Here is a 22767-nt window from a genome sequence, read left to right as displayed (position 1 = left end):
GACTCAGAGAAACTGCCCCTCAGTATCTCCCAGTCAGACTCAGGTTGGCTGCCCCTCAGTGTCTCACAGTCAGACAGAGCAGCTCTCCCTCAGCATTTCATAGTCAGTCAGACCCAGAGTGGCTGTTCTTCGTGGCGAGGAGAGGTGTGGCACCCCGGTGCCCCTGCTGTGGAAACAGTGGTGGGCCTTGTGCACTTGGACAGTGAACCTGCAGGTTACAGCAATCCCAGTCCCAGGGGGAGACCCAAAACCAGCGAAAGCCACAGTCTTAGCAGTGCCTTGGTGACACAGGCAAACACCCATGCAGGCTGCAGTGGTGTGAACAGATGACGGGTCCTGCCACATGGCGGAGGGGGCTGGATCCCATGAGGCCACTGTGACTGTGCCCAGATGGGCCGCGGGAGCCCTCTGGAGTCTGGAGAGGAGACTGGTCCCCAAGAGACTCCTGCAGGGCTGGGCGTGCACAGGGTGACACTGCAGAGCCCAGCAGCAGCTTCCAGGGGGTGAAGTTGCAGGGTCCCACCCACCGCTGGGGTAAGGGGGTGCCAGCCACCCAGAACGGCCCCCCGGACCTCACAGAGCCATCAGGCCCTGAGGAAGCTTCCCACACTCGGTGCTGCACCAAGCCAGCCGCTCCTCCCTGCCCCAGACATTCTGAGTGAGTCGAGCTGCTGCCCTGAGGGGCTTCTGTGGCATCAAGCCCCTCAGTCACGGTGCTCGTCTCAGAGCCCACCTGTGCCGCAACCCAGAGCCTGTGCTTGTGGCCACAGTACCGGTTTCTTGGCCTCCGTCCTGTTGATGATGTTGATGACCTTTTGCAGGCCACTTCGGCACATCTTCCTGCTGGCCGCCGAGTCCAGCATGGGGAGCCACGAGTTCCAGAAGAGCCGCGCGCCCAGCAGCACCAGGGCGCTGCTCTCTGCAATGCCGGCGAACCTGGGAAGGAGACCCGGGGCCGAGGCCAGCGACAGCGTCACGCCCAGGGCGCCGGCCACGGAGACACGTCCGCATGACAGTCACTCCAGGACAGCGACCACAGCAGAGGGCGAACAGAGAAGGCAGGACCCGGGAGCCCAGCCCCTGCCTCTCAGCACACGTTCCTGGGGTGCCCTGCACAGGCCCTGCACACTTCAGTCAGCTGCCCGCAGGAGCCAGAGCTTCCCTGCAGCAAGCAAGCCTGGGACTGAGGGGCCACTGGGGATGACCAGAGTCTTGCACAGAAGCTGCCACGTTGTACACCACAGGACACACACACACACATACACACACACACAACACAGCCCAGAACATGACACAGCACAAGCAGGAAACCTCCACAAGAACACACAGGACAAATGCCACACAGAAAACTCCCACACAGGACACACTCAAGACACACCCACACAGGACACAGTCACACAGGGCACAGACACACAGGGCACACCCACACAGGACACACCCACACAGGACACACCCACACAGGACACACCCACACAGGACACACCCACACAGGACACAGTCACACAGGACACAGTCACACAGGGCACACACACACAGGACACAGTCACACAGGGCACACACACACAGGGTGCACACAAACAGGACACAGACACACAGGACACAGTCACACAGGACACAGACACACAGGACACAGTCACACAGGGCACACACACACAGGGTGCACACAAACAGGACACAGTCACACAGGACACAGTCACACAGGACACACTCACACAGGACACACACACACAGGGCGCACACACACAGGACACATCCACACAGGGCACAGCTGTGTAAGACACAGCCGCACACAGGACACACTCAGCACCCCCCCTCCCCCGTGTGCACCTCACGCCCTCCAGGAAGGCCCTGGCCGCCACGTGCCGCAGCCTCTTCTGGCCCTTCATGTTCTCTATGACGCTGCGGCCCTGGACGTAGCAGGTGCTGCTCAGCATCTCGGCCAGCAGCGGGACCTCGGCCCTGCGGAGAGACGAGAGCTCCGTGGACACGGGCCCAGGGGCAGTGCTGGGCCTGACTCTGGAAGCCCAGGGCACCCCACCCCAATCTCACTGTGGGCATCAGCCCACACACAGACGCTCGGGGCAGAGCTGGCTCTGGGGGGCGAGTGGACCTCCAAGGTGGCCCCGCCCAGGTTGCGGTTCTCTGAGAGGCCTCGGGAACTGAAAACAGCTCCTCTCCTTGGGCCTCTACTGACCAACGAGCTCGAGGGGCACCTGGCGCCTTCCTCTGTGAGCAGGTGCTTGCCCAGCTGCTCGGGCTGGGGCCTGCTGTAAGAACCACAAACGCACACACGCAGAAGGGGGGGATGTGTGTGTGCTGTTCGCGGGCTCTCGGGGCGGCGCTCTCTCTCTCTTGCTGCTCGCATTCGGTGCTCTCGAGCCGCTGTGTATGGACCAGATTGGGATGGCTCCTCCTAGATGCTCCGCTTCTGTGTCCGCTGTGCTCTCTTCTGTCTGTCTCTCTATCTCTGACTGTCTCTGTCATCTCTCCTCTGGTCTCTTCCGACCTCTCTTCTTCCAATCTCTCTCTCCGGGGCCCGTCTGCTTCTCTCTCTGAGCCCCACTCGCTCTCACTTCTGACTCTGACTCTCTGATTCTCACTCGCTTTGTGCTCCTTCTTTCCCCTGCCTCTGGCTCCGATGACTCCCTGATTCTCTTTCGCTCTGTGCTCTGCTTCTGTGTCTTCTCCCTCCACTTCCCTTACAGTCTTAGTTTACACAGCAGTCACACAGGGCGGTGACACAAAGGTGGGTTGAACATTAACAAACCAACAAAGAGGGGTAAGACCACTCCTCCAGGAGATTAACAAGATCTCATCTAAGGAGATTTCTCCAGATTACTAGGAGACCCGCTCAAGGGCGGGATCCCATCCAGGGTGTGTCCCTTTCTTCCTTCCTCAGCTAGTAACCCACTTAATTAGTTGCAGTAAATCTACTTCTAATGTTTCTAGCAATGTCATTCTGTATGGGCACAGTAAGAGATATATCAGACTTAAAGTTTGGTTCTTCCTGAGGACATTCACTTATATTCCAGACCACAGTGCTCAGGCCAGGTTAGTCTTCCTAACCCCAGCAGGGTCCTAGCCTCGTCATTACTTTTGGATCAAGACAGCATTTGTCTATGACCATGATTTCAACTTATAGTTGAGTATTGTGGCGCTTTGGCCTGGCCCTTTTCGATGCCAGGGTGGCTCACAGCTTGCCCTGGGTCCATCCTGTCCCTCATCACGCAGACTGCCTGTGCCCTCCTTCGGTTCTCTGGACGTCAGCTGGTCCTCGTCCTCCTCCCTCGGACTCGCTTCGCTGCCCACGATGCCCGTCCCAGGCGGGGCCCGGCCTTCCCTTCCGGCCGCAGAGCGTCCTGCTGTGTCTCTGTCTGTTCATCTGTCGCTGACGTTCAGGGTGTTTTCATATCCTGGCCGTTGGACCAGAGGCCGTGTAGACCCCGTTCCAAATCAGTGCTGCTGTCTGAGGGCAGGTGGAACCCGGGTCAGGTGCAAGCTCTGCCTTGACCTCTCCGAGGGTCTCCACGCGGCTGCCTGAGGGGCTCACATTCCCTGGGCAGTGGACGAGGTCCTTCTGTCCAGTTTTTCTGGATGTCACTCACACACGCCTTTGAACATGAAAGTGTCTTTTAAACGGCCGAGTCAAGTGAGAGGCCTTTGGTCCACCCAAAGGGGACTTCCCCAACCGGCCCCCAGAAGCGTCTTTCAGGCCACTCTTCCTTCTGTTTCACGCTCTGCAGTCCTCTCGGACGGGTTCTCAGCCAATCCTCCGAGCTGCAGAGTCGGCACCGTGATTCGGCCGTGGCTGTACGCCACGTGGCTCGCCGTGAAACCACGTGTTCCTTGGCTCATCCTGCTCACAGTTCACCAACATTCTTGGTTCTCTGGATCGATATTTTAAACGCAACTTAAAATACTTTTCAGTGTCATTTTCAAATAAATGTTTTTGCCCCGTGCTCTGGCCTCGGTCCTCCTAGGATGCCCCCTAGCGGCCACGTTCTGCTGTTTCTGTGGGGGCACTTGCATGGCGTGTGCTGCGGCCCAGGCTCCCCCTCCCGCAAAGCCGTGTCACGCATGTGCATGGCGTGTCCTACGGCCTGTGCTCTCCCTCCCTGGCCCCAAACTCTGCCTTTTTTTTTTTTTTGGTCTCTGCTCCCGGGAGTCTGTTTCAGTGGCCCGTTGACTTACTTTATCAGGCCAGGGCGTGGCCAGCTGGAGTCCAGGTCCTGCCCTGGCCCTGTGAGGTCCCCCACACCCACCTGTCACGCTCCAGGCCCAGGGGCCCCGCTCGCCTGGTGATATTTCCACTTCAGACACTGCGTTTTCGGTCTTGAGATTTCTCCTGATTCTCTACGTACTCTCCACTTCTTGGCTGAAACTTCCCAGCTACATTCTCATTCCTCCATTAAAAATCCTTTCATGTATTTATAAAGCGGCTTGAAATCGTTGTCTTACGATTTCAGCTCTTGTGCTATGTCTGGACCTGTTGACCTTTCACCTGGTGTGGGTCAGATAGATGTTTTTACCACGGCTAGAATTACGTTTTATCCTGGACTCTGGTGTTTTTTAGTCAAGAATGTTGGTTAGGAGGCTTCAGTTAAAGGAAAACAGGTTTCAGGTGTCAGGCAGCTGATGGAACGGTGAGCATCTTCGTCCTGTTGATCTTTGTAGTCAGCCCTATTCCTGAGGTGGGTTTTTCTGAACGTCTGGGGACTTGAGAGAGATCACCCTGACTCTTATTGAGCAGTCCAAATCTCTCTCAAGCCTAGACCCACATTCCAGGGCTGCCTTTGTAAGCACTGAGAAACCGGTGTTGCACAGCATGCCTTCACACGAGGAGACTGGTGGTTCTCTGTCAGTCACCACCTCAGCATAAGAGTGCATGTACTGTCACTCATCTCCTCAGAGTGTGAGAGCACTTTTCTCTGTCACTTGTCTCTTCAGAATGAGAGCACTGGTTCTGTCACCTGCTCAGAATGAGAGTGCTTGTTCTGTTAGGCATCTCAGAGTGAGAGTTTGTTCTCTGTCACCTCCTCAGAGTGACAGTCTTATCTCTGCCGTGCGCCTTCTCAGAGTGAGAGAGCTAGTTCTCTGTCATCTCCTCAGAGTGAGAGCGCTTATCTCTATCTCTCACTTCCTCAGAGTGAGATCATTTTCTCTGCCACACACCTCCTTAAAGAGCACTTGCTGGGTCACCTCCTCAGAGTTAGAGCTTGTCTGTGTCACTCACCTCCTCAAAGTGAGAGAACTAGTTCTGTCACCTGCTTAGAGTGACAGCACTAATCTGTCACTCTCCTCAAAGAGCACTTGTGGCTCTCACTCTCCTCAAAATGAGAGAACTCATTAAACTCTGTTCCCTTAATCCTTTCTTTATAATTCTGGTTAACGATGTGAGTGTTCTTGCTAATGTTTTTTACATTAATAATATCTGTATGAAGATGATTCTAGTTACTATGCACTTGAGAGTTGAAAATACAAATTTATTAGTAACCACACTTTTGCTTTTGTTTTTGGGTCACCTTCGGTGGTGCTCAGGGGTCACTCCTGATTCTGTGCTCACGAGTTACTCCTGGTGGTGCTCAGGGGACCATATGGGTGCCAGGGATTGAACCTGGGACAGCCGTGTGCAAGGCAAGCGCCCTCCCCCCCAACTAAACTTTCACTCTGGCCCCTGTACTATATTTTTTAACAAATAGCAAGGATTATTTTCACCACTATTCTAAAAATTACCATGACCAAGTCTACACTAGAGTTTTGACACACAACTTGTAAAATAGAAAAAATGAACATAAACATTTGGAAATAAGTGTAACCATTGTTTGAAGGTGCATCACCAGAGCTGCAGCCCCTGTGGACCGCGGGTCCTGTCTGTGTGACTGGAGAGCCGGGGACAGGTGTCTGCACACCAGGGGGAGGCGAGGAGGGAGCCGCGGGTCACACTGGCTGCCACCAGAGGGCGCCCTGGTCCGCAGTGTGGCTCTGCCCGCCAGGCTCTTCCGCCCAGGACATGCGCCCGTGCATGTGTGCGTGTGTGTGTGTGCGCGTGTGTGCGTGGACAGAGGTACACGTGTGTGTGTGTGTGTGGACAGAGGTACACGTGTGTGTGTGGACAGAGGTACACGTGTGCGCTTGCGCGCGTGTGTGTGTGAGTGTGTGTGCGCATGTGTGTGCGCGCGCGCGTGTGTGTGTGGACAGAGGTACACGTGTGTGTGTGAGTGTGTGTGTGTGTGGACAGAGGTACACGTGTGTGTGAGTGTGTGTGTGTGTGGACAGAGGTACACGTGTGCGCTTGCGCGCGTGTGTGTGTGAGTGTGTGTGCGCATGTGTGTGCGCGCGCGCGTGTGTGTGTGGACAGAGGTACACGTGTGTGTGTGAGTGTGTGTGTGTGTGGACAGAGGTACACGTGTGTGTGTGGACAGAGGTACACGTGTGTGTGTGGACAGAGGTACACGTGTGTGTGTGCGTGTGTGTGTGGACAGAGGTACACGTGTGAGTGTGTGTGTGTGGACAGAGGTACACGTGTGTGTGTGGACAGAGGTACACGTGTGTGTGTGCGTGTGTGTGTGGACAGAGGTACACGTGTGTGTGTGGACAGAGGTACACGTGTGTGTGTGCATGTGTGTGTGGACAGAGGTACACGTGTGTGTGTGTGGACAGAGGTACACGTGTGTGTGTGGACAGAGGTACACGTGTGTGTGGACAGAGGTACACGTGTGTGTGTGTGTGGACAGAGGTACACGTGTGTGTGTGTGGACAGAGGTACACGTGTGTGTGTGAGTGTGTGTGTGTGGACAGAGGTACACGTGTGTGTGTGCGTGTGTGTGTGGACAGAGGTACATGTGTGTGTGTGAGTGTGTGTGTGTGGACAGAGGTACACGTGTGTGTGTGTGGACAGAGGTACACGTGGGTGTGTGTGTGTGGACAGAGGTACACGTGTGTGTGTGTGTGGACAGAGGTACACGTGGGTGTGTGTGTGTGGACAGAGGTACACGTGTGTGTGCGTGGATGGGTGACTCTATTAACATCCAGAGAGTTAAGATTCGCTGCTCTAAAGTAAGACTCGACTGCAGGGGGCTGGTGAGGCGTGTCGGTGCTCTCGGGGCTGCAGGCCTGACCCGGCCCTGCCCGCCGAGTCCTGGAGGTGCCCCTGGGCCCCCTGGGCACTGACCTGCTCTCGGACGTGCTCAGGAAGGCTGTACACGACTTGAGGCCAAAGCTCACTGCACACGACCAAGAGAGCCACATGCCCCGTCCCTGTCCTGCCCAGAGGGGGCAGCCGGCCCCCTCCCCCACGTCCCCCCGGTCCCTCCCGCCTTGCCAGGACTGAGTGCTGAGGCCCAGACCTGCCTTCGCCTTCTGACCGTGAGTGTGGCCGGTTCTCCCCCGTATTCTCTCTGCCCATGACCAGAGGCCACTGTCTGGCCAGCTGGAATGGGCAGCACACATTTCCCTCCTGCCATGTTCCCTGGTGGCGCCCGCTGGGCGAGGCCACGTCACAGCTGTGGCTCCCGGCCTGGGCACTCCTGCCTGCTGCGGGCCCTCGGGGGCAGGGACAGACCCCGTCTGGCCAGTGGGCACCCCGGGCGGCACGAGCCTGACCCTCCCCACCGGCCCCAGCAGCCGCCCAGGGTGGCTTACGGGTTGGTCACCCTCAGGAGCGTGATGGCCATCTGGACGGCCCTCTGGGCGCAGGACACGGTGAGCTCGTGACTGCGGGCCGCGTAGGCGAAGTGGGCCAGCCTCATGTAGGCCTGCAGCTCCACCACGGGGTCTGTCCAGTTGCACTCGGACGCCATGGACACTACCTGCTCAAGGAACTGCCATCAGCTGCCCAGTGCTGGGCCGAGGACACCCGGGCTGCGGACAGCAGGCAGGGCCTCGGCAGTCAGCCCACAGCCCTGCCACCGGACGAAAGAGGGGCAGCACCCAGAGCCTGGAACATGCCTGGGGGGCACTGGGGGGGCAGGGCCCTGGGGGACACTGTGGGGGTGGGAACAGGGCCCTGGGGGACACTGTGGGGGTGGGAACAGGGCCCTGGGGGACACTGTGGGGGGGGCAGGGCCCTGGGGACCTGCCTGTCCAGGCACCCTGTGCCCCCAGGACCCTGGGGCAGGAGGTGCAGCCCAGGTGCGGGTCACTCGGGAGCCAGAAGCCCTGGGACGGGGAGGCTGGGGGCGAGGGGGGGAGAGGCGGGCACCTGCCTGGGCCAGTGGGGGCACGGTGAAGTCCATGAGGCCCAGCCCGTTGCAGGAGAACATCTCCAGAGCCACGAGGACCCTGCTCACAGTGCTCACCTTCTCGCTGGTGCCCTGCGGGGTGGGCAGGACGGGGAGCCGTGAGCCCGGCACTCGGCCGGCTGCAGTCCAGCCCAGGCACACGGCCCGTGTCCCCCACAGGGCGGAGCCCAAGGCGCGAGGCGGGAGGCGTGCAGCATTGGGCGGCTCAGCGGGCGGCCGGCCCCCGCTCACCTCCTCCGGGCCCAGCCGCGGGCCCTGCTCACCTCCTCCGGGCCCAGCCGCGGCACCCGCTCACCTCCCCCGGGCCCGGCCGCGACCCCTGCTCACCTCCTCCGGGCCCGGCCGCGGGCCCTGCTCACCTCCTCCGGGCCCAGCCGCGGGCCCTGCTCACCTCCCCCGGGCCCAGCCTCGGCCCCCGCTCACCTCCCCCAGGCCCAGCCGAGGCCCTGCTCACCTCCTCCGGGCCCGGCCTCGGGCCCTGCTCACCTCCTCGGGGCCCAGCCTCGGCCCGATCTGCTGCTGCAGCAGCTGTTTGGCCTTCACCCAAGTGGCGATGAGCTGCTGGCGCACCTGGACAGGGATGTCCTCCCCGGGCACTGCCCCCCCAGACAGGCTCAGGGCCAGCTCGCAGACCTGGAGGGGACGCGCCGCTGACAGCCAGGTTTGTGCAGGCCCACGCCCCCCCGCCCTCCCCGCCCTTGTGGCCGCGGGGCCCGGCCCCTGCTCCCCAGGCTTGCGCTGCAGGGCGCCAGGGGCCACAGCTCCTGCCCCAGTGCTCCCTCTGCAGACAGGCCTGGCTGCCAACCCAGACACCCCCAGTCTGCAGTGACCACGGGCTGGTCCTCTCCCCGGCCACCCTCGAGGGGGTCAGAGCAAGCGAAGGGCAGGAGCCACACAGCCCCTGCTGGCCCCCGCCCGGCCCCCAGGGCCCCGGCCCCCACCTCCACTGCAGTCCCGATCTCGGAGGCAGCGTTAGCGTCCAGGGGCACGTGCTGGAGATTCGAGCGTACAGGCTTTCTAGACCTTTCCGGGGGGTGGGCCGGGATCCAGCTGAGAATCAGGCCTCGGGCGAGGTTGTTGCACACGGAGGCCTCGATCAAGGGGTCTCTGGAGGGAGGGCAGGAAGCGCCTCTGTCCTGGTCACGCCCGGGGGCCAGGGCTCCGTGGGGCCTCGTGCTCCCCGCCCGCCCCCCGGAGGCCCCACACCGGGCGTGGAAGCCGCTCCCACAGGCTTGGCCAGCGGCACGGCAGAGCGCTGGGGTCTCAGTAGCCGGCCCGGGACTGACTAAATCCCGGCCCTGCTTACGGGGGCCCGGGGGCTTGCCTCAGCCCCCACCCTCGCAGGCACTCGGGTGGAGGCCGAGGGGTGTCACAGGCACCATCGGCCTGAGCTGACACCTGACCCTGGGAGGTGTGAATCCTTCGCATCTGCACTGAGCCTAGCCGGGTAACGTGACCCGCGTGGGCTGCCCCCGAGATGCACCTGCAGAGACCCCCGTGCCAGAGCTAATAAAGCGACTGCTGACTGACCACCAGCCTTCCCCACTCCGCCTGGTTCTTTCTCCGGCGGCAGGGGTTCGCGGTGCGTGGGGGGTCAGGGCAGAGGCTTCTCCCCTTCCCTCTCCCTCTCCTGGAGGGAGTAAGTCCTGTGACCGGGAGATCGTACTCCAGTGTGCCGGGTTCGACTGGCCAGGGCCCTGACTTCAGAGCGTCCAGTGTGGAGAGGGCTGGTCTCCCCGAGCTGCCCCTCACTCCTCGCAGCACCCGGGACCCCTCCCCAAGAACCTTTGGGGTCCCCAGCGCTGATAGCTGCGGAGACCACCTCCCCGCCCCACGCCCACACGGCTGCGTAGACGCACGTTAGCTCTTCAGCCACTGGCTGGGGCCGTGGGCCCTCGGGGAGCGGGAGCCCCCTGCCCCGCCCTCCGCCCGAGCAGCCCCGCTCCCCTCCCCGCTAGGACTCCGACACACCTACCCGCAGCGGCCCACGGACTTGATGATGCCCAGGAGCTGGTGCAAGGCGCCCACCAGCTCCCTCTGCCGCCCGGCCACGAGGAGGTGGTAGTTGTGGTTCAGCACGTACGCCGTGGCGTTCTGCACGATCCACGGCTCCTGCAGCTCGCGGCCAATCTCGGCTGCCCGCAGCCAGCTGCTCATGGCCAGCTGGGACAGGTTCGTGATCCACGTGCTGCCACAGGCACCGGGCACTCAGGACGGGCACCACACGCCCTCGGCGGCAGCCAGTGGAGTCCCTGCAAGCACGCTCCCTGTCCCCCCACCCGCGGCTCCCGCCCACCTCCTGGGCTCCCTGTGCCGCAGGCGGGCAGGTGCTGGCCCAGGTGTGGGTGGGGTCCCGGCGGTCGGAGCCCTGTCCAGGCTGCATGCGGATTCCACATCACAGCGGCCACAGCTGAGACCGCTGGGAGGTCTGGGGGCCAGGCCAGCTCTGGGCCCAGGTTTCGCCACCGCTGCCCACCGTGGCCCGGCCCCCTGACCCCGGCACTCCGACACAGCTCGAGGGTCCCTGCAGGCGCCAGGCCCGCCCCGCCCCCACCCTAGCGCTCTGGGCCGCGCCCTGGCCACCACCTGTACAGAAGCCACTCCTCATTGTCCTCCGGGGACTCCAGCACGAAGCCGGCCGCGTGCTGGCTCAGGTCCGCAGGGGGCTGGGGGCTGTCGTTCAGCTTCACCCCCTCCGCCTGGAGCAGCTGGATGGTGGCCTGCAGGGGGCGGGCAGGGTCAGGTGGAGGACCCCCACGGCTCTGCTCCCAGCCCCTCTCGCCCGCAGCACACAGTGCCCTGCTGGCACCCGGCGCTGCCCGGCGCCCTGAGAACCCACCTCGGCCTCGGAGATGGGAGAAGCCAAAGTTCTCCAGGCACCTCACACCCGGCAGCCCGGCCCGACCCCAGCCCAGCCCAGAGCCCAGCCCCGCCCCGTCCCCACCCCGTCCCCACCCCATCCCTAGCCCCAGCCCCGCCCCGTCCCCAGCCCCAGCCCTGCCCTGTCCCCGCCCCTCCCATCCCCCGCCCCAGCCCCTCCCCCGCCCCAGCCCCTCCCCAGCCCCAGCCCCAGCCCCGCCCCGTCCCCGCCCCCTCCCCGCCCCATGCCCACCTCCTGGCCCAGAGCCTGCGCTCTCCTCGGCAGTGTGCAGACCCGCCCTGGCTGCAGCCATGCGCTGAGCCCGTCTGTCCGTGCATCCGCGTGCCTACCTCGCCGCAGATGAAGCCCACCTCCGCGAACTTCCGCTTCAGCTCGGGGGACAGCACGATCAGGTCCGACTGAGTCTGCGCCTCCAGCAGGGGGTCCTCCTGGCCTCGCCTCTTCCTCCCTGCAGGAGCCTCACTGTCCCAAGGTGTGGCCCCCCAAGAGTTCCCAGCTCCGGGCGTCCCCTGAGGGCGGCAGGAGGGCCCTTCCCGGCCCAGCCAGGGGGCACACGTGGGTTCAGGGCGACCACTGGGCTGGGCTTGCTCAGAGCCCACCCCTCGCCCCCCGCCCCCTCTGAGCCCCGGCACCCCGAGTGACAGGCCTGGCCGAAGGGAGACACGACAGAGCCGCACAGGGCCCCCGCTGCCCAGGCCTCGGGCACCCGCATCCAGAAGGCGGCCCTGCCACCCTCCCGTGCCACTGCCCTGCGCCCACCTCGCGCCACGCCTGCCCGGCTCTGCCCACCTGCTCCCTTGCGGGTAGCCCTCAGCAGCTTCTTCGCCTTGATGCTGTCGTAGAGCAGACAGAAGTGGCACGCCGTCCGGCACACGTCCCACACGCCCTGCTTCCGGGCCACCTTCACCAGCTCCGTCCAGATCCAGATCCTGCCCCGGTGCCAAGATGGCAGCCCCAGGTGGGGTGCAGGTGAGGGCTCAGGTGTGGGCTCAGGTATGGGTGCAGGTGTGGGCTCAGGTGTGGGCTCAGGTGTGGGTGCAGGTGTGGGCTCAGGTGGGCTCAGGTGTGGGAGCAGGTGCGGGCTCAGGTGTGGGCTCAGGTGTGTTACAGGTGTGGGCTCAGGTGTGGGAGCAGATGTGGGCTCAGGTGTGGGCTCAGGTGTGGGCTCAGGTGTGGGAGCAGGTGTGGGCTCAGGTGTGGGCTCAGGTGTGGGAGCAGGTGTGGGTGCAGGTGTGGGCACAGGTGTGTTACAGGTGTGGGTGCAGGTGTGGGCTCAGGTGGACTCAGGTGTGGGCTCAGGTGTGGGAACAGGTGCGGGCTCAGGTGTGGGCTCAGGTGTGGGCTCAGGTGTGGGAGCAGGTGAGGGTGCAGGTGTGGGCACAGGTGTGTTACAGGTGTGGGCTCAGGTGTGGGCTCAGGTGTGGGTGCAGGTGTGGGCGCAGGTGTGGGCTCAGGTGTGGGCTCAGGTGTGGGCTCAGGTGTGGGAGCAGGTGTGGGCTCAGGTGTGGGTGCAGGTGTGGGCGCAGGTGTGGGCTCAGGTGTGGGCTCAGGTGTGGGAGCAGGTGTGGGCTCAGGTGTTGTCTCAGGTGTGGGAGCAGGTGTGGGCTCAGGTGTGGGCTCAGGTGTGGGAGCAGGTGTGGGCTCAGGTGTGGGCTCAGGTGTGGGTGCAGGTATGGGTGCAGGTGTGGGCTCACGTGTGGGCTCAGGTGTGGACTCAGGTGTGGGCTCAGGTGGGCTCAGGTGTGGGCTCAGGTGTGGGAGCAGGTGCGGGCTCAGGTGTGGGTGCAGGTGTGGGCTCAGGTGTGGGCTCAGGTGTGGGCTCAGGTGTGGGAGCAGGTATGGGTGCAGGTGTGGGCTCAGGTGTGGGCACAGGTGTGTTACAGGTGTGGGCTCAGGTGTGGGAGCAGGTGTGGGCTCAGGTGTGGGCTCAGGTGTGGGCTCAGGTGTGGGCTCAGGTGTGGGTGCAGGTGTGGGCTCAGGTGTGGGCTCAGGTGTGGGCTCAGGTATGGGTGCAGGTGTGGGCTCAGGTGTGGGAGCAGGTGTGGGCTCAGGTGTGGGCTCAGGTGTGGGAGCAGGTGCGGGCTCAGGTACGTGGTGCGGGCGCTGAGGCCTCCCAGTGACACCTGTGGCCCCCTCCTCTCACCTCTCCTGGTTGTTCTTGTTTCCCAGGCGCCTCAGGTGCCCCGCGGCCTTTTCCACGCAGATGATGTGGTGCCGCGCCTTGGCGAAGAGGTGGGTGAAGCGGCCTCGGTGCTTCCCGGTGGAGACTGGGGGGGACAGAGCCCTCACTCCGGCACCGCCCCCACCCACCTGCCACAGCGGCACACGGGCAGGGCTCAGGCTTTGCCACCCCTCCCGGCGGGCACAGCCCAGGGCAGGCGGCCTCTGTGGCAACAAGGCTGCTCACACCCGGGGGACAGGCTGGGGACAGCACACTGGGCCCAGGGGAGAGCTGAGAAGGCCGCACTGCCCGGCCTGCCCCACCCCCACAGGCCCAGGCTGGGGTCACTTCGGCTCGGGCGGGAGTGGGAGGGCGCGCCCCAGAGCCAAGAGTCCCCTGCATGAGGCTGGGCGGCCAAGGTGAGTGGGACGCCAGCTGGAGGGCAGTGGAGTGGGGGACCCAGGACGGTCCTGACCCCATGACTTCCGAGTCCTGTGGGTGGAGCAAGTTCAAAGGGCACAGTGGGCCAGGTCCCGAGGAAGAGACTGGACGGTCGGGGCAGGCACGGCCCTGACCTTTGGCCTCGTTCTCACTGTCCAGCACGATCTGGAAGGTGTCGGGGGCGAGGGCCAGGCCGGCGTTCACCAGGAGTGCCCGCTTCTTGCGCACGCTGTCCTTGGGGGTGGCTTTCTTGGCCTGTGGGGAGTGGGCGCTGAGGGGGCGTGGCCGCCCAGGCCGGCCCGGGGCAAGGCCAGCCGCCGCACCTGCTCGATGGCCAGGATGGCCCTGTCCTCGGCGCGCTCGGGGGTCTGGTAGAGCGTGGTGCAGAGGTGCAGCTGCCTGAGGGAGAGCTGCAGCTGCTCCTGGTAGAGGCCCAGGCTGTCGAGCCGCAGGGCCTTCCTCAGGTGCTCCATGGCGAGCTCCAGGCGGTCCTCGTCCTCCTCGATGTGCGCCAGCTCCATGTGCACTTGGCAGCGCAGCTGCAGCATGAGGCTGCGGCGGGACAGCGGCTGCAGGGGCCGGCCCGGCCCGCGGCCACGCCCACACCCAGCCCCTGCCGAGGCAGCTGCTCTGCCAACAGCCGGGCCACCGGGGGCCAGAACCCAGCCCAGCTCACCCAGGAGTGCGACTCCCAGCCTCCAGAACACGTCGGTGTCGGCCTGGACACACACGTGTGGGCGCAGACACAGGACAGCAGCCAGCCCGAGGGGACGAAGCACAGGGCGCTGGCCCGCGGCTTCTGACTGGTGAGGCAGTGCCTGGGCCTCAGGGCCGGGCTCAGGACTCAGTTGTGTGTGTCTATGTGGGCCACAAACACGTGTGTGTGTCTACATAGGCCAGGAGTACACGTGTCCATGTGGGCCACGAGCATGTTGTGTGTCCATGTGGGACACGAGCACGTATATGTGTGTCCATGTGGGCCCTGAGCATGTGTGTGTGTCTACATAGGCCACAAGCACATGTGTGTGTCCACATGGGCCACGTGCATGTGTGTGTGTGTCCATGTGGGTCATGAGCACATGTGTGTGTCCACATGGGCCACGTGCATGTGTGTGTGTGTCCATGTGGGCCCTGAGCATGTGTGTGTGTCCACATGGGCCACGCACATGTGTGTGTTTGTCCACGTGGGTCATGAGCACGTGTGTGTCCACATGGGCCATGAGCATGTGTGTGTGTCCACGTGGGTCATGAGCACGTGTGTGTCCACATGGGCCACGCGCATGTGTGTGTTTGTCCACATGGGTCATGAGCATATGTGTGTCCACATGGGCCACGCGCATGTGTGTGTGTGTCCACATGGGTCATGAGCACGTGTGTGTCCACATGGGCCATGAGCATGTGTGTGTGTCCACGTGGGTCATAAGCACGTGTGTGGAGACAGGATATAACTACAGTGTGCTTGTGGGTGTGGGCCAGGTGTGGATACAGGTGGAAGTGATGTGAGTCCAGGTTTAAGTTCAGACACAGGTGTGGGAGCAGAGGCAGGTGTAGGTACACGGGTACAAGCACAGGTTCAGACACGGGGAGGCACAGACATGCATGGACCAGGCGTGTAAGACACAGGGAGGCACAGACATGGTGTGGGAGCAGGCGTGTAAGACACGGGTGTAGGCGCAGACACGGCGTGGGACCAGGCATGTAAGACACGGGTATAGGTACAGACATGGTGTGGGAGCAGGCGTGTAAGACACGGGGAGGCACAGACATGGTGTGGGAGCAGGCGTGTAAGACACGGGGAGGCACAGACATGGTGTGGGAGCAGGCGTGTAAGACACGGGGAAGCACAGACACGGCATGGGACCAGGCGTGTAAGACACGGGTGTAGGCGCAGACACGGCATGGGAGCAGGCGTGTAAGACACAGGGAGGCACAGACACAGCGTGGGACCAGGCGTGTAAGACACGGGCGTAGGCGCAGACACGGCGTGGGCGTGGGCAGGTGTAGGCGTCAGTGACCCATCTGGCCACGCCCCCTTAGGGCCTGGCTGAGGGTGGACGCCGGCCCAGTGACGACAACACTCAGGTCCTGACCCCCACGCTGACCCCGTGCCCCGGCCTGGGCGGGCTGCGACCCGGCCGTGCCCCGGGGCCTTACCTGTCCATCCTCTCCAGCACGTGTGCGATGGTGCTGAGCGGCCCGCGCAGGCGGGTGCGGAGGCTGTGCTGCAGGAGGGGCAGACACAGGTTCCACTGCGTGGCGCACACCACGTGGATGACCCGCGGGTCGCCCAGGCGCAGCGCCTGCTTCAGGGCCACGTCCAGCTGCCTGGTGATGCTCAGCTGGGCCTGCACACAGACACGCCGTGAGGCCGCGCCGCCCGCCTGCAGGGGCTGAGGCCCTTCCCCGCGGGGCCAAGTCCTCACAGGCGGGGGAGGGGAGGAGAGGCGGGACCTGCTCTGAGTAGCCACTGGCCAACGGGACCCAGGTCCTCCTACTCAGCCACGGCCAGGACCTCCGATGCCGACCTTGGGGCCCCTCACCCTGCCCCCGACCGCGGGGCCCCATCAGGCTGGGGCCCAGCACCCACCCGCCCCTCGAAGCCGCTAAACCGTGCGGTGCCGCAGGCTCACCTCCACAGCCGAGCGCATGTAGGACATCATCTCACTCTCCAGGCTCAGGGCTTCAAGCTCACCCTCCAGGCACTCGATCTCAATGAGCTTCCCCGGGTCCTGCAGGCCGAGGGTCCGCGTGAGCCCGGGCACAGCTGGGCTGCCTCACGCAGACTCACGCACCGTTCGCTCGCACTGAACACCCCACACTGAGAACTGGAGCACAAATGCGGGTCAGAAAGACTTCGACCGTTTCCGTGGAAGCTCAGCACCTGCAACCTTTCCCCGAGGGAGGGTCTGTTTCACCAGACTCTGGCCCCTCGCGCCCTCCCCGCCCAGAGGGTCAGTGTGGGGACAGGGGCAGCTGGCACAGGCGATGCACACATGTCCTCAGGTCCGGGCAGCTGCCGGGAAGGAGACCGCGTGGGCCAGAGGGCCAGGGCCATCACTGCACACCACAGAGAAGCAGCCGGAAACCACCTTCCCGCCTCAACCCCAGGCCTCGAGAGGCCCCAGCAAGGCCCACGGAGTGCCTCAGAGCTGGAGGGCACAGCCCCACGGAAGTGCCCGGAAGGCCTGGGCCCACAGGTCCCCCTGAGCTGCTCCTCCGGGTTCTTCTTCACGTCCTTTCGAACATGGAAGCAGGTGTGCCAGTTTGCACCTCCTGAGTTGGAGGTTCCAGAGGGAGGGAGAGGCGGGAGCTGCCGCCGCAGTCAGAGTGAAGGGTCCTCGGCGACCAGCGCCTTGCCTCTGGCACTGAGCCCTCGACTGGGATCTCCTCACACTCACACCGGATCTCCGCACAAACACCACGATATCCTCACACATACAGTGATCTCACACACACCATGATTTCCTCACACACCACAATTTTCTCACACAGCATGATTTCCTCACACACCACAATTTTCTCACACACACGATTTCCTCACACACCACAGTTTTCACACACACACACACACAGAGCTCTCCTCACACACACCAAGATCACACACATCATGATTTCCCCACACACATCACTAAACACACACACACACACACGCAGTGTGTCCTTCGTGTCTCTTTGCTTCCCTGTGGATGTCTGCTGCTTTGTGTGTGATCAGACCCTAGTGCTGAGGGGTGCGGCCAGCTGCAATTTGGCCTCGATACCACAGGGTCCTCTGAGCACTGCGGACAGTTCCCCCTAAGCGCAGAACCAGAAAGAGCTGCTGAGCACCACCAGATGCGGCCCAAACCTCCCCAAAGCCACACATCCAATATAAAAATTTAACCAATTTTATTGAGGAATCATTGACAAAATTATAAATATCTAAGGAGTAAGCGCGACTTGGCATCTGTCCCAAGATGAAAGCAAGTGGCTTTGGAAGACATTGGCTTCACTGCGCGGGGCCTCTCTAAGCACACCACCAGCCTCGGGGCTGCTCGGGACCCCCGCCTGGTAGCCAGGAGCCCTGACACGCCCCCCACCCGCACTCCCGCCTGGTGGCGCGTCACTCGGGACAGCCTGGGCCTCACTCACGGGTGGCGAGTGGCAGGAGGCCTGCCTGCTGAGCAGAGCTTCCCGCGCCAGCTTTACCCCTCCACCTGCAGGCAGACCATGTGTTTGCACAATGTGACTGCCACAGAACCCGCGGCACGGACACGGCGGAGCAGCTGTCCCCGAGCCCGATGTCACAGCAGGGCCATTGGCCACACGGAGGAGCCGTGCAGCCTCCTTAGCAGACTGCCCCCGCATTTGTCCCTTGACCAGGTCCTTCCTGACACAGGCAGGCTCCGGGCTGAGGGCAGCCTCGATTCGTGTTCCCTCCCGCACACAGCAGCCACCTGAACTCCCTCGCCAGGAAGATTCCTGCTCGGACCCTTTGCCGTTCTGCTCACTCGCAGGTTGCCTTTCCTCCTGAGGAGTGCAGGTTCCTCAGATGCTGCAGAGATCACTCCGTGTCAGATGGCTGGGGCCCGTCTCTCACGCCACAGGCCGTCTGCTTTCCGGGAGCAGCGCTTCTGCTCTCGGGCCCCCCGGAAGCCCTGTACACAGGGTCACTAGATGCTGCACGTGGAGTTGCTCTTGGCTGTGCTCAGAGGGGGTCCAGGCAGGCCACCCTTTCTGTGCTGTGCGGTTTGGGGGGGCATCCCAGAGAAGCTAGCATCTGGCGTCCTGGTCTCTTCCCACGGGCCAGCGCCCCTCATCCTGAAGACCGAGCTCGTGTGAGGGCTGATGGGACGGGTGGTTTCTCAGGGTTTCTGTCAGTGTTTATGGTCCTTCGCAGTTGCATACACATTTTAGAATTGTTCTTTCCGTCGGTGTGAGAAACTGAGCCGGATTCTGAAGGTTCACAGTGAGCCTGTAGATACCTGATTTTGGTTTTCTGGACATTTTAAGAACCTTGATTCCTCTGATCCAAGACGCAGACCTACCTTCCATTCACCCCTGTCCCCTGCAGGTTGTCTCATCAACATGTCCATTTTAGTGTCCACAAAGGCCTTTCCCTCCCTTGCCTCAAGGTCCTCCTGTCACTCCCTTCTAGTTTCCAGAACCTGTGCACATGAAGTTGCTTTCGGAGCTCTTTCAGACCTTGTCAGTAAACACGTTGGAATGAGAATCACTGGGAAGAAGACACTGACACATGCTGATTCTTGGATGTGTATTTTGACTGCTGAAACTCTACAAAATTCGTTCACTATTTTTTAACACGTTGGGTGAAATTTTTGATGTGTTTTTTTACTTGAAAAACTGCTTTGACTAGAACTTCTAGTCATCCCGTCATCCCGTTGCTCATTGATTTGTTCGAGCGGGCACCAGTAACGTCTCTCATTGAGAGACTTATTGTTACTGTTTTTGGCATATCCAATATGCACGGGGAGCTTGCCAGGCTCTGCCGCGCGGGCTGGATACTCTCGGTAGCTTGCCGGGCTCTCCGAGAGGGGCGAAGGAATCGAACTCGGGTCGGCCATGTGAAAGGCGAACGCCCAACCGCTGTGCTATCGCTCCAGCCCAGAACTTCTAGTGCTAAACAGAAATGATGAAAGCAGCACTCTAGCTCTGTTGTTGATATAAAGAGAAAGTTCTAGCTTTCCTATGTTAGTGATGAAGTGAATGGTGCTTCTCCCACATCCCTGTGTCTGCTGAGGTGAGTCCCTTCAACACATGCCCTGTGTCTGCTGAGATGAGTCCCTTCTACACTCGCCCAGTGTCTACTGAGGTGAGTCCCTTCCACACGTGCCCTGTGTCTGCTGAGGTGAGTCCCTTCCACACGTGCCCAGTGTCTACTGAGGTGAGTCCCTTTTATAGGTGCCCTGTGTCTGCTGAGGTGAGTCCCTTCCACAGGTGCCCAGTGTCTGCTGAGGTGAGTCCCTTCCACAGGCGCCCTGTGTCTGCTGAGGTGAGTCCCTTCCACAGGCGCCCTGTGTCTGCTGAGGTGAGTCCCTTCCACAGGCGCCCTGTGTCTGCTGAGGTGAGTCCCTTCCACACGCGCCCAGTGTCTGCTGAGGTGAATCCCTTCTACACGCGCCCGGTGTCGGCTGAGGTGAATCCCTTCCACACGCGCCCAGTGTCTGCTGAGGTGAGTCCCTTCCACAGGTGCCCAGTGTCTGCTGAGGTGAGTCCCTTCCTCACGTGCCCGGTGTCTGCTGAGGTGAGTCCCTTCCACACACGCCCTGTGTCTGCTGAGTTGAGTCCCTTCCACACTCGCCCTGTGTCTGCTGAGGTGAGTCCCTTCCACAGGCGCCCAGTGTCTGCTGAGGTGAATCCCTTCTACACTCGCCCAGTGTCTGCTGAGGTGAGTCCCTTCCACACACGCCCTGTGTCTGCTGAGGTGAGTCCCTTCCACACACGCCCTGTGTCTGCTGAGGTGAGTCCCTTCCACAGGTGACCGGTGTCTGCTGAGGTGAGTCCCTTCCACACACGCCCTGTGTCTGCTGAGGTGAGTTCCTTCCACAGGCGCCCAGTGTCTGCTGAGGTGAGTTCCTTCCTCACGTGCCCTGTGTCTGCTGAGGTGAGTCCCTTCCACACGTGCCCGGTGTCAGCTGAGGTGAGTCCCTTTACACAGGATCTGCCAAGCTTTCTCAAGTGCTCTAGGTGGTGTGGCCTTCACCCTCCTTTCTGTTCCATGAAATTATGCTCACCGACTTGCATCCTCAAATCAGTCCTGTTGGTTCTCAACTTCTCCTTGGGGCAGGCACTGGGACACTGGGGGACCTTTTGTGGGTTGTGCCCTCTGTGCCCCTTGCAGCATCTGTGGGGCATGGTGGCTTCTGGGGGGGAGGGCCTTCAGCTGGGGAGGGAGAGGCCAGTGGGCCCCGTGCCAGGTCTGTGTCAGCACCGCCAGGTTTTTCCCTCATCTCTCTGCAGCGGAAGTGGCCGCTGTGCAGCTCCAGGGCCCCGAGCACTGCCCAGTGGAGCGTCAGCAAATCTATCTCTCCTGCTTCTCCCTAGGGAGGGTGTCACCCTGGCTGATGCTTAGCCCCGGAGGGCAGTGGTGTGGGTGCAGACCCTAGGAGCTGCAGGGGTGAGGACAGTGCAGATGTGGCCAGGGTTGGGCTTCCCTTGGGGGGGGTCCCGAGAGGGGTGCACAGCTCCTCTGCCTTACACCACCTTCCAGAACTGTCCATGGCCCACCTGCACATATTGACAGTCTCCCGCAGACCCTCCGAAGTTCCTTCAGTCACCAACAGGCCACCTTCCGAGGGCACAACTGGGCCCACAGACATGCAAGGCAGAGGGACTCTGGGGTGCAGGTGGGCCATCGGGAGACCGCTGGGGCGGGGCGGGGGCTTGAGAGACTCAGGGACAGGCCAGCCCTAACAGGCCCACACCAGGGGTCACTCACTGTGCCGGAAATCATCCTTAGGTCTGACAAGCAGTTGGAGACGATTTTCTGGCATTTCAAGACCAGAGCAAGATGAGCCAATTCAAAGAGCAGGAGCGTCCTGGAGAGCGACAGGGACACAGGGCTGTGGGGCGAGGGCACAGGACGTCTCCAGGAGACGCTTCTGCTAGTCAATAATAGAATGTGGCCAAGAAATCAGAAGTCACAAGAGGAAAGTGCCCATGAGAGTCCAGAGGGCAGAAGTGCCACTCTGTGGGGACCCAGGGGCCCCAGCACCCGGGCACTGCCAGGTGTGGCACAGACTCCAAAATCAAGGAAGGAACCTAAGAAAGAGCGCAATTTAGGAGGAAACAGCAAGTTAAAAATTGCAATTTTGAAAATAGACAATGCCATTCTCAAACTCTCTATGACAACATAAGAAATTTAAAATGAGGGGCTGGAGTGATAGCACAGCGGGAAGGGGGTTTGCCTTGCACGCAGCTGACCCAGGTACGATTCCCAGCATCCCATATGGTCCCCTGAGCACTGCCATGAGTAATTCCTGAGTGCATGAGCCAGGAGTAACCCCTGAGCATCGCCGGGTGTGACCCAAAAAGCAAAAAAAAAGAAATTTAAAATGAGAGAAACGTGAAGAAAGTCGTTTTAAAAATGTGTCTTTGCTTCCTCTGGCCTGGGGGTTCTGTGGTCACTTCTCCTGCCGGTGGAGATGGGCCAGGGGATGTCTCTGAGCCCCACATCAGTGGCAGCCCAGGCCAGCGCCGGCCAGAGACCTCTACACACTGAGGCAGCTGCCTCCCTGCCAGCCCCCTGCCTTGGCTGCGCAGACACTCAGGCTGACAGCTGGGAGGAGACCGGCCTGCCAGCCTGGGGCTGCAGTAGTGCCGCTTGCAGTGGCGGTTGCCGTGATTCCACTAACTCCCTTGTACAAGGCTCTGGGCTGTGATGCTGCAGGTCCCGCCCTCAGGGCTGCGCTCCCCTCAAGAGGCGCCTTTGCCTCCTCTGCCCCGGCCGCCGGCTGCTGGCTGTTCCCGAGTGCCCTGCGTCCCTGCCTCCCGCTCCTGCCCGTCCTCACCGTGAGTCTCTGCCCAGACAGCCCTCTCCCAAGGACTAGGGTCAGCAGCGGACGCCCCTCTCCACTGTGCGCGCAACCACGTGCACAGACAGCCGACATGGGCCTGAACCTGTCTCGGGGGAAGCACACCTCGGCCCCACACCTACCAGTGACAGGCTGAAAGCAGCCTGCAAGAACGCGTTACAGTCAAGACAGCAGCTTCGCTTATCGGCGGTGAGGCCGTCTTTGAGAACCCAAAAGACGGTGAGGAGGAGGAGGAGGAGGAGAAGCTCAGGCCCCAAACCTGGCTGAGCAGGAACCTCACTGGGGCAATGAGTGAGGGAAGCTGAAAGGGAAGTGGCTGCCCTCAGAGGGCCAGCCTGCCCGCATGACACCGTGTCCAGAAGCAAACTGCCCTCCCTGTGGGGTCACCCAGAGGACATTGCAGACCCTCTGATAGACCACTCAGCTGCAGGCTGTCAGGCAACCCAGGGCTTTCCCAGGAGCACGCACACGCACACACACACACACACACACACACACACACACACACACACA

At 61.9% G+C, this 22767-nt stretch overlaps 1 protein-coding gene across 1 annotated transcript in view; it reads right to left on the bottom strand.

Moving 5' to 3' along the window:
• The window catches only part of CFAP46 (cilia and flagella associated protein 46), a 54852-nt gene that overhangs the window by 25273 nt on the left and 6812 nt on the right, over positions 1-22767 (bottom strand). The window contains exons 9-24 of the mRNA XM_055119112.1: positions 21159-21258; positions 16354-16452; positions 15878-16068; positions 14047-14275; positions 13858-13978; positions 13265-13388; positions 11937-12050; positions 11451-11583; positions 10827-10960; positions 10216-10428; positions 9182-9347; positions 8727-8873; positions 8201-8312; positions 7642-7804; positions 1828-1959; positions 774-936 (exon numbers count right to left, since the gene is read on the bottom strand). Of these exons, the coding sequence (XP_054975087.1) occupies positions 774-936; positions 1828-1959; positions 7642-7804; positions 8201-8312; positions 8727-8873; positions 9182-9347; positions 10216-10428; positions 10827-10960; positions 11451-11583; positions 11937-12050; positions 13265-13388; positions 13858-13978; positions 14047-14275; positions 15878-16068; positions 16354-16452; positions 21159-21258 (2341 nt within the window). The remainder of the gene's footprint in view (positions 1-773; positions 937-1827; positions 1960-7641; positions 7805-8200; positions 8313-8726; positions 8874-9181; positions 9348-10215; positions 10429-10826; positions 10961-11450; positions 11584-11936; positions 12051-13264; positions 13389-13857; positions 13979-14046; positions 14276-15877; positions 16069-16353; positions 16453-21158; positions 21259-22767) is intronic.

The sequence above is a fragment of the Sorex araneus genome, chromosome 11 (assembly GCF_027595985.1).
Source record: "Sorex araneus isolate mSorAra2 chromosome 11, mSorAra2.pri, whole genome shotgun sequence".
Taxonomy (NCBI): domain Eukaryota; kingdom Metazoa; phylum Chordata; class Mammalia; order Eulipotyphla; family Soricidae; genus Sorex; species Sorex araneus.
Note: the sequence above shows the minus strand (reverse complement) of the source record. Positions and strands in the feature narration are given on the sequence as shown.